The sequence below is a fragment of the Fulmarus glacialis genome, unplaced genomic scaffold (genome assembly GCF_000690835.1).
Source record: "Fulmarus glacialis isolate BGI_N327 unplaced genomic scaffold, ASM69083v1 scaffold24928, whole genome shotgun sequence".
Lineage (NCBI taxonomy): Eukaryota > Metazoa > Chordata > Aves > Procellariiformes > Procellariidae > Fulmarus > Fulmarus glacialis.
The window spans coordinates 17797-34640 of record NW_009230834.1 but is presented as its reverse complement, the minus strand read 5'-3'; the positions used below and the strand labels follow the sequence as shown (position 1 = coordinate 34640).

The window sequence follows — 16844 nt, the reverse complement described above, 5'->3', positions numbered from 1 at the left end:
GTAGTTAACGGTATTAAAACTGGTTAGATTTGGAAGTGCTTTCTAAGTACATTAACAACAAAGGCTACTTTTTTGTTGTTGTTGCACAGTGTCTCCTTTCCGCTATTAACAGGAGCCTACTCAGCTTTGGGTTCACCCCTGCAGTCAACATTCCTTCCCTACTATATTTACCATTAAAACAAAGCCTTGTATTTTAATCAACAGAGAGACCCCTTTAAGCTTTCAATTTCTCATTGCATTAGAAGGAACAAGAGAGTCTTTAATATTTCTGAAAGAGATGGAACAGGAAAATACCAGCAGACAAACAGGTAAGTGCCTGCCATCTACCTGCGCAAGCAGAATATTTATAACTTCTTCATTCTCATTCATTTCTTCTTTGGAGACATCCTCCTTTGAAAGGCTAGCAATTTCTTGTGCAATCTTTGTTTCACACTCCTGCCAGAGAAAGAGAACAACTTTTAAAAGGACAGCTTCCCCAGTCACTCTATTTACTGTAAAAATTTTTTTTTTTTGGAACGTATTATTTGTCCAAATTTAGAATCATCATCTCAGTTGTTTTGAAAGTTTTCAGCAAGGTCTGTCCCTTCTCTGGGACATATGACAGTTTAAAAAAAATGCTTCTGAAGTTTGTTAACCTTGAGTCTTCTAGTAATTCCTCTTGGTACTCCAGGACACACTGTTTTAAGCATATAATGAACACATGCTCTGTCAAATACTAAGTTTTTAATCGTACTTTTTTTTTTTTTGTAAACAGCTGTGAAGGAGTGTGAAGATCTTTGCTCTCCCTGGGGAGAGCCAGCTAATCGGAAAATTGCTCCTCAGCCATGTAAAGTTAAGATGAAAAAAACTGAAATGTGGTTTGATCAAATTAGGGAATCCTCAGATACTTTGTTCCAAGTTGTATGAAGAGTAAGAATAAAGATATCTGTTCTACCCAGAGAACACCATCCTGGGTACAAGCATAACAGACTAAACTTATACTTCAGAAAAGTAGTGGTCAAATGATCCTTTTACTACTGAACCCACAGAAGCATTCAAAGCACTGTTAAATACATACACCCCGTCCCCTGCCCATCTGTGTGTCTCTATATATGTACCTTGGAAATACACAGAAGAGCAAAACTCAAGCTTATTTCCAATTGACACAGCTATATTAACTCGTGAATTGCCCAGATTTCTCTAAAAATGCATTTCTATTCTCATACTTTTGGAGCTCTGTAATTGGCGTTACATAAAATAATATCAGAAATTATGCAAAGTTGATTCTAGAACATACCTTTTTGTTTCTCTTTAGGGTTTGCAAGCTAAAACTCACAGAGCAGAATGAAAACTTGAATGCACAGACAGGGACTCGAAATACAATTCCTCAGTGCCCCGCCCCCCCCCCTCCTTTCTAAATCTAAATTATAACCCAGAGAATACTGACCCTTTACACCTGTCACAGTCTCTGAATGTTGGAAGAACCCCCTGATCTGTGGTTGTAGACCCACCTCACATTTATGGTATTTTCAACTATAAGATTACACAATAGGGCTGAATGATGCTCCCCAAGAAACAGGGATAAATAGTGAAAAAACTTCAGGATGAATTGCCATAGTTAAAAATACCCCACATAAGTTTCATCCATGATTTAGATGTTTGGCCAATGAACAGAAAAGTTACCCACCTGTCTCTTAGCTTCTCTTAATTTCCTCTTAAGAGCTGTTAAAATTCTTTGCACCTCCCAGAGTCTCTCTTCTTTGGATAAGTCTTTTATCCCTGCCTGCAAGTCTCTGTGTAAACAGTTCAGTAGGAACTCCTAGAAATATTGCCAGAGAAATTACTGTCTTTAATGTATCATAGCAGGGCAGACTGAAAAGAAAAACCTTTTTGGCTTCATGGCAACAGGCTTGGCGTTCTGGTTTTCAAAACTTGACATGTCAACCAACAAGTGTTAACATACATTCAGCACGTGATCTAACACTAGTTAAAGCATGTGATTTCTTTAATACTGCTCTTCAGCACGTTCTCCCAATCTGCCTCCCATCATAAAAGTATTAAACTACTTAGCAAAGCAATCCACAAAAGACATGGCTATAGTCATCACAAGACCATAGAAACTCCACACATGAAATGGGCAAGAACATCACCCATCACTTTCCAGTGGTTGCCAGTGACAGAACAATTGAGATACAGTTAAAGAGTATGTTACAAGCTTATGAGAATTTACTACTGAATGTATAAAAGCCAGGGCAAAGAGAAACAGAAAAACACTAAAGTAATTGCCAACCTGTCGCCTGATTTCTTCTTTGATGCTTTCTTGTGTTTCTGGAAGTGCTGGCATTGTTGCCATATTTGACCACCGAAGAGGTTTTGTCACCTGCTTTAGGGTCACATTCCCAAAGAAGTCCTGAACATGTGTAAAAAATACATACAGGACACGGTTGCTGATCTGCAAATAAAAGACAGACAGAATATTGGGTAAGATGATCTATTCATGTAATCTGTATCTGTGAAGCATAGTATCTTTCTCCAGAAACAGAACAGCCTTTATGCCTTTCTGTGAGTCATAGTCATGTTAGTTTGTCCTAAGAGATTAAAATCTGGATTAAAAATGATACTTTAAACGACCCAGTGCTGGCCTCAAGGAATCACTTCACTGTCTCTCTTACCTGTGTATCTGAGGCATTTTCATGCTAAACTCAGAATTTTCACACGCCTGAACCTACCACAATTATTTCCATCACTGGTAGATACAGAAATGTATTAGATCTTTCTTTTTAGTCATGTAAAGGTAGTTAGTGATAGCAAAAGGTAAGAGGGAACACCAACCATACTGCGCCATGGCTGGTTGCTGGCTACCTCCTCTCTCCTCCCCCAACCTGCAAGTATTTTCTACAACTTCTCTCTCAGATGATTTAATATAGTAGAAAAAGTAGCTTGAAACGAGCTGCTACTCTATTCCTTGTTTTAACATGAGACAGAAGCAAGTATTTATTTTGATTCTGTATCTTCCATTAAAATTCAAAAATTTATCCTGAAAGAAAGATTACAGTCAGTACCTGCATTTTAATTGCTAAGATCTACTTAACCACAAAATATGATTGGGCCTGCATTGTTTTACATTAATTGTTACTTCTTTTGTTAGTTAGAAAGTGTCTGGCACAGCAAAATAGCCAGAATAATACCCAGCCCTTTTGCTGCTGGGCCTCCACCTAGACTCTTAATTATAAAGCCAAGCTTTTCTAAAGTGAGGGTTTTCTTCTAGAAGAGCCACACCCAATAATGTCGTGTTACCATTATGCACAGGACTAATTCTGAGCTGTATTTAAATTAAATACTTCCAAGGTGTTTATTACGGAATTAATCAATCCAGAAACCACAAGATCCTACTGGAGAACTAAGTCAGTTGTTTTCCCCAGCAATTCGACTGCAGACACCAAAGCCATTATACCCAAGTCATTACTGCACCAGGAAGATCTATTTGCCGTACAGGGCTTGTTGGTTTGATATTAAAATTAAGCAACAATATAGTCTTCACTAAATTATCGTTGAGTCACAAGCCCACAGAAATTGTGTATCTGCATGAATTATTGGACGAATTCAACATTAAATCACTTCTGTTCACAACAGAATTAAAACCTGGACAGCAGTCTTTGTAATACTCTCATAATAACCCAAATATCAGACCCATAGTATGCAAGCTCACACTCAGAAAGTCTTGTTCCCCTTTCCCAGCATTTTAGGTTCCCGAGTATAAAGAGAAGTTGTACTTTAGCTTAACTGTATCAGACAAGACCTGATTCCTGCCTGCAAGAGAATTCCTACAAAGAAGCCTTTCTTGGGCTGAAGTTCTGCTCTAACACTTGCTGTGTGGTGCACGTACCTGGACAGTAGGGCTGAGCACTATAGAAATATTCTGGATGTTCATTTTTGTTTCCAGTTCCTTTGCAATAACATGGTCCATATGCACAATCAGCCAAGAAATTAGGAGACGGTTACACTCTGGTAACTCTTTCAGCAACCTCTGGCACTCCTGGACTTTCTCAGCTTCTGTGCTTTTTCCACAAGCATCTTCAAAGCGGGGCATTAGCTCTTTGGTAAGCAAATTTTCAGGCAGTTCTCGTAGGTACTGTTTCAGCAAGCTGGCTACTGTATTGGGCTCGTATTCTTCCAAGTTGGGAGATTCTTCTCGATCATAGGCTGCTTTTAGCTCATCGACTTTTGATTTTATTCCTTAAAATATTTAGATCAAGAGTTAAGAGAAATCTTCAACTGTAAGCGTACAATAATTAAACTTTTTTTTTTTCAGATGCATTTATTTCACCTCTCCTTACAGTTTAAGCTAATTGAGGGATACCTTTTAAAAGTTACCCACATGTAAAAAAGTTAAAATCATGACTCAAAATTATGTGATCACTGATCACTGCTTCTAAAAGCACTGACTACAACTATGAAGGAAAAACACAGCACTGCTGAAGCTCTGAATCAGAACTGGCACCAGCATTCCCTCACATCAAGGAACATAAAATAGGGTGAGGAAGGGTAGGGGAAACATAAGATCAATTGTGTATTTGCATTCGGCATCTTTCAGGCTGTTCAATTATACAGCCCTAAGCCAAGCAGCAACTACGTTATGAACTCAAATATTGTGCAACAAGTTCCACCTATAACATTTTCTTCTGCCAAAACAAAACCCACACTTTTGAATTTCCAGATTTCCAGCTGGCCCTCCTCAGTGGAGGAATCTCACACAGGATTCTTGATTTGAGGCACTGCATGAATAAAAGTGTGTTCACATAATTATTTAACCCGGCCAAGATTTTCTGTAAGGTGTTTTTATAACTCAGTCACATTCCAATCTTCCCAAACTCCGGGAAATTTCATGCTTAAAGCTCAAACACCCACTTGAGTTACACCGACTTAATGCGCTGCCATAGCTTGGCTCATACACAATAAGCAAAACTGGGTGCACTCAGCCCATGGTAAATGCCCGGTAAAATATGTTCAATGTCCAAGTAAGTTAGTCATCACAACGGCTGGTAGGTTGTTAAGCCACTGCAATTGTCTCTCTGAGCTCTCAATTTAAACAATCTTACACACACAAGAGGGTGCTATTGCACTGGAGAACACCTAGAAAGTACAAACATCAAAAATGATTTACGGAAAACACACCTGTGAAAATTCCCAACACATTGTGTCTTGAAAAAACACGCAACCAGAATGTTCCGATAGGCAAGACGAAGAAACTGCTTAAGCTGCTGCCGTATTTATGCATGCCTACCAAATACCATGCAGACTGACAGCATGAAGACAGCTTAATGAAGCCTTTAAAATTGTTTGATTACTGTTTTACAGTGCTAGGCAACTTGTTTCAAATGCTTTTCCTCAAATTCCTTCTCTCACTTGTTCTTGCTCCCTTAAACATACCCACAGAAGTACTTACACCAATAAAGGGACTGTTTTGTTTAACTTGACTAAAACTGATGTTTCATTTATGTAAGCTGGTGTTACGCAACTACCATGGTTAATTAGCCTGCTGTTGCTAAGCTTAAATAGGGAAACTTGTCTTTTCTGCTTATTAGTGTATTTGTTCAAAGAAAAGTTTTTAAGAAAAAAAAAATCATACAATGGAAGTAACTGGAAAAAGCAACTTAGTGGGAAGCTTAAGTAATAAAATGGTTATATTGCATCCTTGCTTTTGCAGTCAACTAGCATTTTATTTCTAATGCCGAAGTAAAAAAATACAAGCTGGCCATATTAATGCATTTTATTCATCGTGATCATCCTATGACAAAAGGCCAAAACAAGTGTATTTTTACTGCCATTAAGCAGTACCACCATATTAGCAACTTCTCTGGTGCTTCAGACCTACAGGTTTGCTTAACTTTAGCTACCTGATTATCTTTTGGAGAATTAAAATTAATGCAGCTGTAAACAGAGTCTCTAGATGTTGAAAATGGTAAAATAATAAGAAAATTGCAAGTAAAGACCTTAGGAACCTGCATGTCAGTGTGCCCAGAGTACCTGAAACTCTGTAGATGCCTTCACATTTCATGCCATACTTCTCTACGTAATCTATACATTCACGGAAAACTGCTGGCAGGCGGATGCCATCATACATCATGGTCCTGTCTACCGCGTCAGACAAAGGAATGCCAAACACAGGTCTATGACTTGGAACATCCACTTGAGGTATCTCTGTCTCCTGAATTGGCTTTTTCTTTTTCTTCTTCTCTTTCCACTGTTTTACAACATCTGCTGCAGTTAAGTCTTTTGACTTCTTCTCTTTATGTTTGTCTTCCTTATGTTTGTCTTCCTTGTGTTTTTCATCTTTGGGTTTCTCTTTTATTTTAAAATCCTTTTCCTTCTTTTTGGAAAAGCTGGGTTTCTTGAAGACATGTATTCCCTTGGACCGCTTCAACTTTGAAGGACTTTCAGCTTCATCACCAGAACTGTCCTCTTGAAATGCAGCATAACCTTCCGCTATTAGGCAAAGGAAGAGAAGGCAAGAGGACAGCTGTAAGTCTGTTTAGTTTCTAGATAGCATATTATAACAGGGAGAGAACAAGAAGTAATATGTAAGGAGGAGAAAGAAGCAGCAACATGAATTAAAAAATAGCGCCTGCCTGACTCTTCAGAAGGTTTTCTTTAGTTGCTACGAAATTAAGTGGACAAGGATTAAATCAAGGTTGCATAATCACATCAAAGATAAGCCACACAGCTCCTGAACGATCTAAACAATTAATACTTTATATACTTACTCATAATGGCAATGTCCATCTTATGGGCTAGTTTCCCATCTAATAGTCAAGGAAATGCAAAATAAAAACAACTGTCTGGCAACTTCTCTATGTTCCTGTAATCAACAGTATAAGAGTCACTGTTAAGGATCATCTACTACATACACGTAAGTCTAAAAAACTTCTATTAAGAACAAACTAAACTTCAGCCACTTAACTCCCCAATCCCTTTCCAGAATATTATGAATTTTAAGATTAGTATGAAGTTAATAAAGTTTCACCCTCAAATAAAATACCAAAAAAAGGAAAAAAATAAAAAAGCCCAAGCACACTTACTTTTCCACTAGATGAACAAAACAATTCCAGTAACACTAGCACAATACCTGTCAGTGAAGTTGCGTATTTGTCTTAAAAAGCATATGCGAGAGCTTCAAACAAGTCCATGGGTGGAGTACACTGTTTCAGCAGCAAAACACCAAGTGCCGTCTAAAACATGCACCAGTGCTTTTACTAACTACGCCTCTGCAGCTAGCCCTGCCTATCCTTCAGGCAAGAACAAGGAAATCTTTAAAGGTGGATTACAAAAAAAAAAACCCCAAACCAACAAAAAACCAACCCACAACCAAACCCAACAACATACCAACCAGCACAACTTCCAAGTCAATTGCGATTTTACATACGCAGTACCCCATATAAGAAAAGTAAGCCTGAAAACTGGTCAACAAAGACAACATTTTACGTGCCATTTGCACCAGCCAGGTCCCCAAAGGCAGTGGGCAGCAAGCTCTTGCTTCAGCATGAAGCCCCCATTACACAGATCCTTTGAGGCTCTTCCACTACCCACAGGGAGTGCCTCTGCCCGAGTGAGGAAGCGCACCGACAGCCAAGTTCTCTTCCTGCGTGAATAGTCTCGGCTGGTGGAAAATTACCCCCTTAGATTATAAGGGAGAGCATCACGGATGAGATTATAGGCTGATTTTTACAGGTGAAAGATCTTGTGCAAAAGAACCAGCGGACATTCAGTCTTTTATTCTTCCAATTCTAAACTATATTAAGCTGCAGAGTTTCTCAGCATTATTTCAGCACATCCAAGGAGCTGTCTGTATTTTGAAGCCTCCTTGGCTGCTCTGTAGAAGGTAGCTTTTAATAGACAAATAAATATAAAAAATGTATTAAAGAATGGAACTGCCATAAAATAATTACAATTGTTTGACCAGCTCACCCTTCCCATTCTGGACTCTCCTCTAGGACTACCAAACATGCACTTTCATAGCAGATGGAGAAAGACCGTAGCATTGTTCCTGTCCAAGTGAATTTTAATATAAAAATACAAACGTTAACTGGAGGACAACCAGCAACCAGGTCTCATCCTCCTAGTTTACTGGCTATACCGTCATTCACTCTTTTTGTAAACTAAACCCAGAAATGGGTAAGGAAACCTGCAGTGCATCAACTAAGGATTCAAATCTCACGCTGATACGGAAAGAACTGCTGATGCACCAGCTACGGGACAAAGGAGGAGCACACATCACCATTGTATTTTGTGAGGATGAGATGGGGCTGGCACTGAGTTTCAAGATGGGGTTCGCAGATGTAATTTCCAAACAGAAAGCCAAATCTTCACCAGACAGACCCCAGAACAATCTGTCCTCAATCTTTCCTGCTGGTTAGCTCTAACAGCTCCCAGTTGACCAGCGTAAGGTTCCCGCCTCAAACACAGGACAGCTTCAGCACGTCCTCTGGGTCAGCGCAGGGGACCCAAGCTTGGAGGTCGGTGTCACTAACAGAGCACCTGCCTTACATGTCTCAACACTCCGCGTTGCAACACTAACCTTGGTGCTTTTCTAGATCTGTGGTAATGTAACAGCAGCAATAGCACATTACTGAAACTGGTATTTCTTGACTTCATGAGAAGACATGAAGGAACAAGTTAAATACAGAACCAGCCTATTTTAATTTATCTCAGTAACATAAGTCAACAAAGTTTAGAAATAGATACTAATTACAGATTCACAGAGAATCTCCCACCCATACCAAGAGGGGTTTGTGTGTCTCTCAGAGTAGCTCAATTTTCTTTACCATACTGCTGGTGATAAAATTACTGTATCCCTTTCACCAATGATACAATATATTGAAACATAAACAACCTAAATTTATACAGAAGAAAAATTATCCAAAGCACTTGACAAATCAGTTGAAAAAAGTATTACCTACTGTTAGTAAACTGATATTTCTGTTCACTGTTTCCTCAAGACTTCTAGTACTAGTAGTCTGCATTTTCCCATCACTCTAATACATGTCTATGACATTTTCCTGCACCTATATGAGACCAGTACTAATTTATTAAAATACTCCAATTCCACCAGCATAACAACTGGACTATCTTCCAGTTCCTTGCTCGGGCTTCGTTAAACCTTCCACAAGCATGCCTCCACTACAGTTATTTTAAATGTGATGCTGCAAGTATAGCCCTTATCTGACTGAAAATTATGAAAACCTCTTTTTAAAATAATTTAAAAAAATATTCCAGTGTTACTCTGGAAAAAATCTAACTTACAAGCTTAAAAGCTTTGTCATGCAGCGAGGCCACGGTTTCTACCAGTCTGCATACTTGGAAATACTTCTCCTGCTCTCTTACAATGAAGCTATAAATTCATGCTATAGTATTTATAGTTAACACAAAGGGTTGCATTATGTAGAACTGCCACTTATCAAACCTACCGCAAGATACATTTTGCGTATCAGGTCTCTGATGAGTTTTTAAGTCATTTATACCTCTACATCTGATTTTGGCTCCCTGGGGAAATTTGCATGCATTTGTGATTAATTCACTGAAAGAAAATATGGATCATTTTTACATATGGAAGAATTAGTAGGTCAAATACGACTATATGGACCGAGGTGCAATGCTAGCATTAGTTATCTAATTTCAATTTGTCAGAGGGATTGCCGTCAACTTGTACACCTTTTCTAAATAAAACGCTAAGACACACATGGATGCATAATGAGCTTGGGTAGATGGCTTCTATTTCATCTCCTCACCCACAGGATGTATTGTTATTAATAATAGAAACTTCAAACTTACAGACACTACCAACACTTACTATCCAACTTTCAATTAGATCAGTTTCCTTTCAATATACATTCAACTCACTGATGTGCGCACAGCGCTCCCAAACAAATTCTGCATTCAGATTACCGCGCAGCGCTATGCAAGGAGAGCAAATGAAGTTGAAATATGAAATTTGCCTTAGTTTATTTTGATTTAAAATAATTACTGGCATTGAAAGGCAGACCTTTAAAAACTGTTTCCAAATGGTACTTTGCCAAATAAATACACAGTGGTATATAGATATACATAGTAATTTGTCGGTAGAATAGGATGTAGCAGCACAGAAAGATAAACCTTGATATGAAGAGCCTCTAATGTTTATCATGAGTAGAAACTTCTAGTAACTTCTTATTCTGTAGATCTGGATAGATATTGCATTCAGAGCTTCTCCACACATCAGATCAGTAAAAATAATGTTTTGTTTGCAATAGCAGCTAGTTGGTTATTTTGTAGGATGACAATGGCCTCCTTACAATTTCTAATAGACCTCCCTCTATACACATGTAGTATCCATTGCTACTGTGGAATCCATCTCCATTAGTACTCTGCAGAGAAATTAATGATCATAAGCAGAGGGACAACTTATCATATCATTGCTCTACCTGGAACAGCTGGGAGTACTACCACAGCTTTTGCATGGTTGCTGGATGTCCACATTCCTGAGCAGAAATTACTTTGGAGAAAAATCCCTTAAGACGACGGAAGGGAGAATAGGCTGGTATCTTCCACCTGGTGGTACCTAGCAGAGAGTTGCAGATGGCTAGAACCTCAACTCAGCAACTCGGGAGGAAGAAGATAAAGGTTAACACCCAATTTGGACCAAAGATTGTTTGGAGCAGGTCCCCAAGTTAACAGGAGGAATATTTCAGCCCTCATCTACATCCCAAAAGAACATCTAGGACCCCTGTCCAACACATTAGGGATTTGGTCTTCAAAAATACTTCCTGAACATTTCAGAAGAGTTCATACCAATGATACTACTGTCCTTTCACAAGATAGTTTAGTTTGCAATTCAACCAATTCTCCTTTTTCCCAAGAATTATACAAAGAAAGTGAAAATTCGTCTAAACAAAAAATCCTAGCTGCATATTGAGCCCATCCTGTCCAACGGTACCAATCTCAGAAGTAAAACGAATAAGCAAAGTAAGATCTACTACATACAGACTCTATCTACAGAAATTCTAATGGGTAGAATAGGTTTTTCTTCTTAAGTATTACTCATAACCTTTTCCTTTTGCAAGGAACTGTACATTTTATGACTTTATCAATATGTGATTACTGACAGAGGTTAACAATTTTTTTAAAAAATCAATTACTCTGGTCACTGTCTCATATAAAACATTACTGCTTCAAAAAAAAAAAAAAAAAAAAATCTGTTTTTGCTCGCGCGCTGCCACAGCACAAGTTCTTGCACGGTTGTTTTGAGTCAGGAAACAGATCTGAGTTAAAACTATCCCAGTAAAAAGAAAACTAATTTTAACCCCTAGGAAGTCCCCTAATCTAACTCACTCTGCAGCTAACGAACATTGAGGCTGTCACAGAGGAGTGGAGAATAGAAATCAGTGGCTGAAACTTTTTTCCAGTGGTTGTCCTTCCACATAAAAAAACAATATTCCATTTAATTTTCTATCCCCTCCAAAAAATTTTTAGAACTTTTCCCCCACGATAATTGCTGTGTATTACTAGGTTATTGCCATTAACATGAAAAATATCAAATTATTATATTATCCACATAGGAAAAAAGATCCCTTGCTAGCATATGAAAATGCTTTTTTGAAATAGGTAATAATGCTGAAGCTAAGAGTATATTACTCCAGCAAAAATTATTTACCTGAAAAACTAAAATGAGTAACCTTGGGATATTTATCCTTCTCTCTCCACACACCCTCCTGGCTCTTCAAGGATTTCTGAAGTTTACATTTAGAGTATTATTAAAGTATCCCAAAATCTTTGTAGGATTAAAGTTACATACTGTTTCAGGAGTTTGGATGACCTTGTCATTAATTCACTAACATTCTAAGTTCAACAAACATTTACTCTGTTATAATTTAATATCAACACTTGTCTTTTTCTCATTGAAATGTTCAATTATATTTGTTTAAACCCCAAATTACATGACCACAGCAGGTTCTGTATTGTCCAAAATAAAAGCAGCTGGCCAGAAAAGTGAAAAGAAACAATCTGAACACATGCAACAGAATTTAAAAGGTGGAAGAAACTGAAGAACCAAAAGTACGAAGGAATTACAAAAAGCAAAGCTGGAAGGGGAACTCTTAAAATCAACCATGTTAAGCAAATGTAAAGAGCCCTTGTCATTTACATAAGTAAAATGTCTGTTCAGTGTGTATTTATAATAATGACCATTTTTGGACTGTATGAGAAATACTGAAAGCTTTGTATGTAACTTACCCTTATACCTGACTGGCAATTATATGACATACTTATATTAGGGCTAAGAAATGCTGAATGCTTTTTATATTACAGCTGCAAGAAAGAATTTGATTCTTGCTACATTTTGCATTTTTGCGTTTTTGAGAATTTTTTTGTACCTCTAAAGCTTCTTTTAAGTAACAAAAATTGCTTTACATCAGCTATAAAATGTGCTGTAACCACTTGAGGAAGAAAGCCGTTACAGTGCTAATGTGCACAGACCTACACATATTTGCTGAAGAAGCATTTTTCCTCTTCAGCCTTCAGTTAGAGTATCACTATGAGACATGCACAATTACACCACGAAGAAACCCACAGTATGTATAATGCTGACCTCTAACAATTCCAAATTTAGAGATGTCTAATCCAGAGCTATAATAGAAAGCTGATTTGCAAAGAAGAAAAAAACAGCTACTAATAGCTTGAATTTAGACCCATCCAATCAATACCACATTTTCATCACCAGTCCAATATTCTGTATTAGATTAATGTTGTTTACATTAGGAAAAAACCTAAAGAATCAGTTTTCTTAAAACCTGCATGAATTTAAACTGTTGGTTTTAACTGGAGGACAATGTATTTTTGAGTTACAGTATCCTTTATGCACACAGTTTTTAGTTAATAACAATAGTACTTCTAAACTGTGGTAGAAACAAATCCTGCATTCCAGGAAACAGGTTTGATTAAAAGCAGTGCAGTGGCAGCAAATTCTTAAAGAGTAATTATTTAAATATGTGCATGCATATTACAAATAGTCACCATATTCATCCTAACATGCCAGAATATTGTGTGCTGTCTCAACTGTTTTTGATCTTCCAAATTTCACATATAAGAGGTGGCAAGGTACACTGGCATCCAGAACTTCCAGGCATCAGAAAGACAGAGGCATTGTAGAGGATGAACATTATTTCGAAATTTTGCTAAAACAAATGTCAGTTAAAAAAGTACTAACATTTGGGCTGTGATATTTAGGTTTCAGAGACTTGGACAGTAAGGATCTTTCTGGTACTGAGAGTGCTCAGTACCAACTTAGTATTTCCAAGTGCTTTGTTCTTTCAGAATAAGTAGAAAAACTCTGTTGAATAAAAGTTATTTCATGTTTCCAAAATTTTGTGCACAAATCTAAAAGCAGGAAGCAAGATTTCTCTTCTGTTGTTTTGGAGGAGGAGTACACTTTTTAAATGAAAACTTCTGTTTTGGACACTGATACGCTGACAAAGAATGGATGCTGTAGTCAAAGCTTTACTGTCTTCTAACCTTTACTTTGTCATTTCTAGTAAATTCAGATCCCGATGTTGGCTTGCACATTTTTGAACTCTGCAGTAATACTTAGGCACTGCTGAAGGAAACTGCACGATCAGACTAAACTGAGAAGCTAGAGAAAAAAAGGACACAGATTTTATTACTCCTCAAATAATGGTGCACTGTGCATATGAAAACTTGAGAGGATACACAACAGCAAACTCTGAATATGGGAGACATAACGGAAAAAGGTTAAAGTTGTTGGAACTGACTCTTCCAAAATTAAAAGTACAAAATTCAGGTCAACCTTACAGTTTTATTTTACCTAGCACTTCAGCTACAATTTCAAAAAGCATCTATTTGGAAACACACTTGGAAACTTCCACTTAGAATGTGAACAGATAATGAGATTAGAAGAAGCCCATGCAAGGCAATTACCAATGCATTGTTAAAGGTTTTGGATAAACATGTTTATTAGTAATTCTGGGCACATGCTTGGCACCTGTATCTGTGCAACAAAAACCAAATCCATTTCTTGGTTAAGGTGTGGGGTTTTTTGGAAGAGAAACTGGTATTGCACAAAACCTGTTTGTACAAGTTAACTTCCTTCACACCTAAACAAGTTCCGTTGGCAATATTAAGCAACTTTGAGAGAGAGAGAAAGAAAGAAAGAGAGAAGGAGAAATTATAAGCATGAAATAAGAGAAGTTGCCTACTCACTTCTTTTTTCTTTCTTCTTAAATTTTCCTTTCTTCTTCCCATGCTCCTTTTCATCATCAGATACTATATCTGGAGGTTCATGCAAACTGTCATGAGGTGGTGAAGGCTCACCGGTGCGATACAATCCAGGGAATTTTGTAGGACTAATTTCTTCAGAGCTGGGAGTACGAGCAAGACCCCCACTGTGTTCTACCCGACGGTGTTCACTGGGGCTGCTAGTGGGAGGCAGGAAGCACTCGGTCATTCTGATTCCCTGATATCAAAGTGAAATCTTCTGCTACCTGTCCATCACACCTGCAGCAGGGGAAAACAAAAAGAAACCCCACACAATTTTAAGCAATGTGTTTCAGAACACCTTGTTTAGAGCTCTATCCTGAAAACACAACAAACAGCAATACCTTCTACAATGAATGCTCCAACTTACGTCAAGACACAGTAATATAACATCAGGTCCTAAGCTCAGTGTTTGCAGAACCTGTCCATTAACTCCTAAGCCACATTAACATAATAAGAGAGCTGATATTTTAGCCATCTCTACTTTATCCTGTATAAAACATTACATATTAAGTATGAGAATATTTTAACATTTGAAATAATTCTTACAAAATTCATAGGCAGCTTACCGATTGGTAATATTTATTAATAAATAGTTACCTAACTTTAAATTTTTTACATAAAATAGGTCTGCCTGGAAGCTCAGAGCGTTTGTGAGCACTGCACTTGAGGCAAAGATCATTTCATCTTTCCCAAGTGTATTTTACAGATGCAAATAAGAACTTGCCTAGCCTGTTGCAATAAGGAAAGAAAGAAAAAAAAAAAAAAAAAAAAGAGTCCTAAAGTCAAATCCATCTTCTAATTATGCTAATGCAAATTAAAGAAGGTAGAAAAAGAGTGATTAAGTTTTTCTGGTATACAACAACAACTTCACATTTGAAGAGGCTATATCAGGTCATCTGCACCCAGATGCTGGTATGTTGTTTGCTTAAGAGTTACGGCCAAATAAAAGCTAAGATGAAAATTGCTGAAGGAAGCTAGTACATAAATTCTCAGCAATGGAACCTGAAAGCAAAAAACTCTTCTTGGCATAGATAATTTTCAGAAATTCCACAGAACAGATATGCTGTATGGGACATCATACCTCCAGAGTCTGCTTTGCTGAATTTGGCCCTATGTGTCTAAACGGTCACCCTCAGATATGAGCTCTTCTTTCAAGAGATGAAAGGAAAACAGAAATAGAGCAAACCCCAGAAAAAGAAAAAGCTATTTCCCACACTCACTGGTATACTTGGATAAGAGGTCAAGTCATGGTTACATGCTAAGTTTAATCCAACTTAAATCTGTGCTGCTGTGTTGCTGCTGAAAGGAAACTAATCTATTGGAAGACAAACAGAAGAAAAAAAGATTTTTTTTTTTTTTTTAAAAACTACATCGGTTCCACAGCCTGGCTCTCTATGCAGCCGTACAAGTATCAGGGCAAGTACAAGGAAGGCTGAGAGAATTGGGGGAAGATGCCCTGCACTGCAGACTTAAAGTGATCAAGGTGACTGTGTAGCCATGCCTCAAAAAATACAGCATTAAATCATGTTATAAGATTACACACAAAAGACATATCAAACCTATTTCCATAAATATTTTAATTATGACAAGAGTATATCCAGATATAATAGCTGTGGCTTCTGCACTAGCCTTTGGACTCTGCAGTCACCTCTGGTACTCCTGCTATTTAATGTTGATGTATAGATTACAATTAAGAAGAAAGTAGTCAACTCTTTGCTAAGTCAGGCAAACAATCATGGATACCCAGTATTTTATAAAACCCTCCTTCACAGAAATAACCGATAGATACATTCAAGGAAACATTCAAGGTCAAGTTGGACGGGGCTCTGAGCAACTTGATCTAGAATCATAGAATCATAGAATCATTAATGATTGTTGGGATGGTTGGGAAAGACCTCTAAGATCATCAAGTCCAACCGTCAACCCAACACCACCATGCCCACTAAACCATGTCCCTAAGCGCCTCATCTACACGTCTTTTAAATACTTCCCGGGATGGTGACTCTACCACTTCCCTGGGCAGCCCATTCTAAGGCCTGACCACTCTTATTTGAAGTTGAAGATGTCCCTGCCCACAGCAGGGGGGTTGGACTAGATGACCTTTAAAGGTCCCTTTCAACCCAACTATTCTATGATTCTGTACTGGCTAAGCAGGAACTCCTGAAACATCATACACACTGGACTATAACTTCTTATACAAAAGCAGAAAGCCTCTTTAAAAGAGAATAGCATTAACACCAGGCACAGCCATTTTCTTTTCTTTTTGTCATGCTTGTTGGGTTTTGTATATTTTTAATGGATATCAAATACTCCACTGCTATGCTAATTTGATATTGTGTTTAAACAAGTAAATGGAATGCTCCAATAAGACATTTTAGAAGAAATGTCCAGGTATCTAAAGCCGGCTGACAGTCGGCTGAACATGAGCCGGCAGTGTGCCCAGGTGGCCAAGAAGGCCAATGGCATCCTGGCCTGTATCAGAAATAGTGTGGCCAGCAGGAGGAGGGAGGTGATCGTGCCCCTGTACTCGGCCCTGGTGAGGCCGCACCTCAAATACTGTG

General features: G+C 38.0%; 1 protein-coding gene across 1 annotated transcript in view; it reads right to left on the bottom strand.

Moving 5' to 3' along the window:
• The window catches only part of RALBP1 (ralA binding protein 1), a 16763-nt gene extending 2225 nt beyond the window's left edge, over positions 1–14538 (bottom strand). Inside the window, exons 1-6 of the mRNA XM_009584366.1 lie at positions 14227–14538; positions 6007–6465; positions 3866–4215; positions 2270–2431; positions 1667–1798; positions 328–435 (exon numbers count right to left, since the gene is read on the bottom strand). Of these exons, the coding sequence (XP_009582661.1) occupies positions 328–435; positions 1667–1798; positions 2270–2431; positions 3866–4215; positions 6007–6465; positions 14227–14470 (1455 nt within the window). The 5' untranslated portion in view covers positions 14471–14538. The remainder of the gene's footprint in view (positions 1–327; positions 436–1666; positions 1799–2269; positions 2432–3865; positions 4216–6006; positions 6466–14226) is intronic.
• Positions 14539–16844: the final 2306 nt, after the last annotated feature.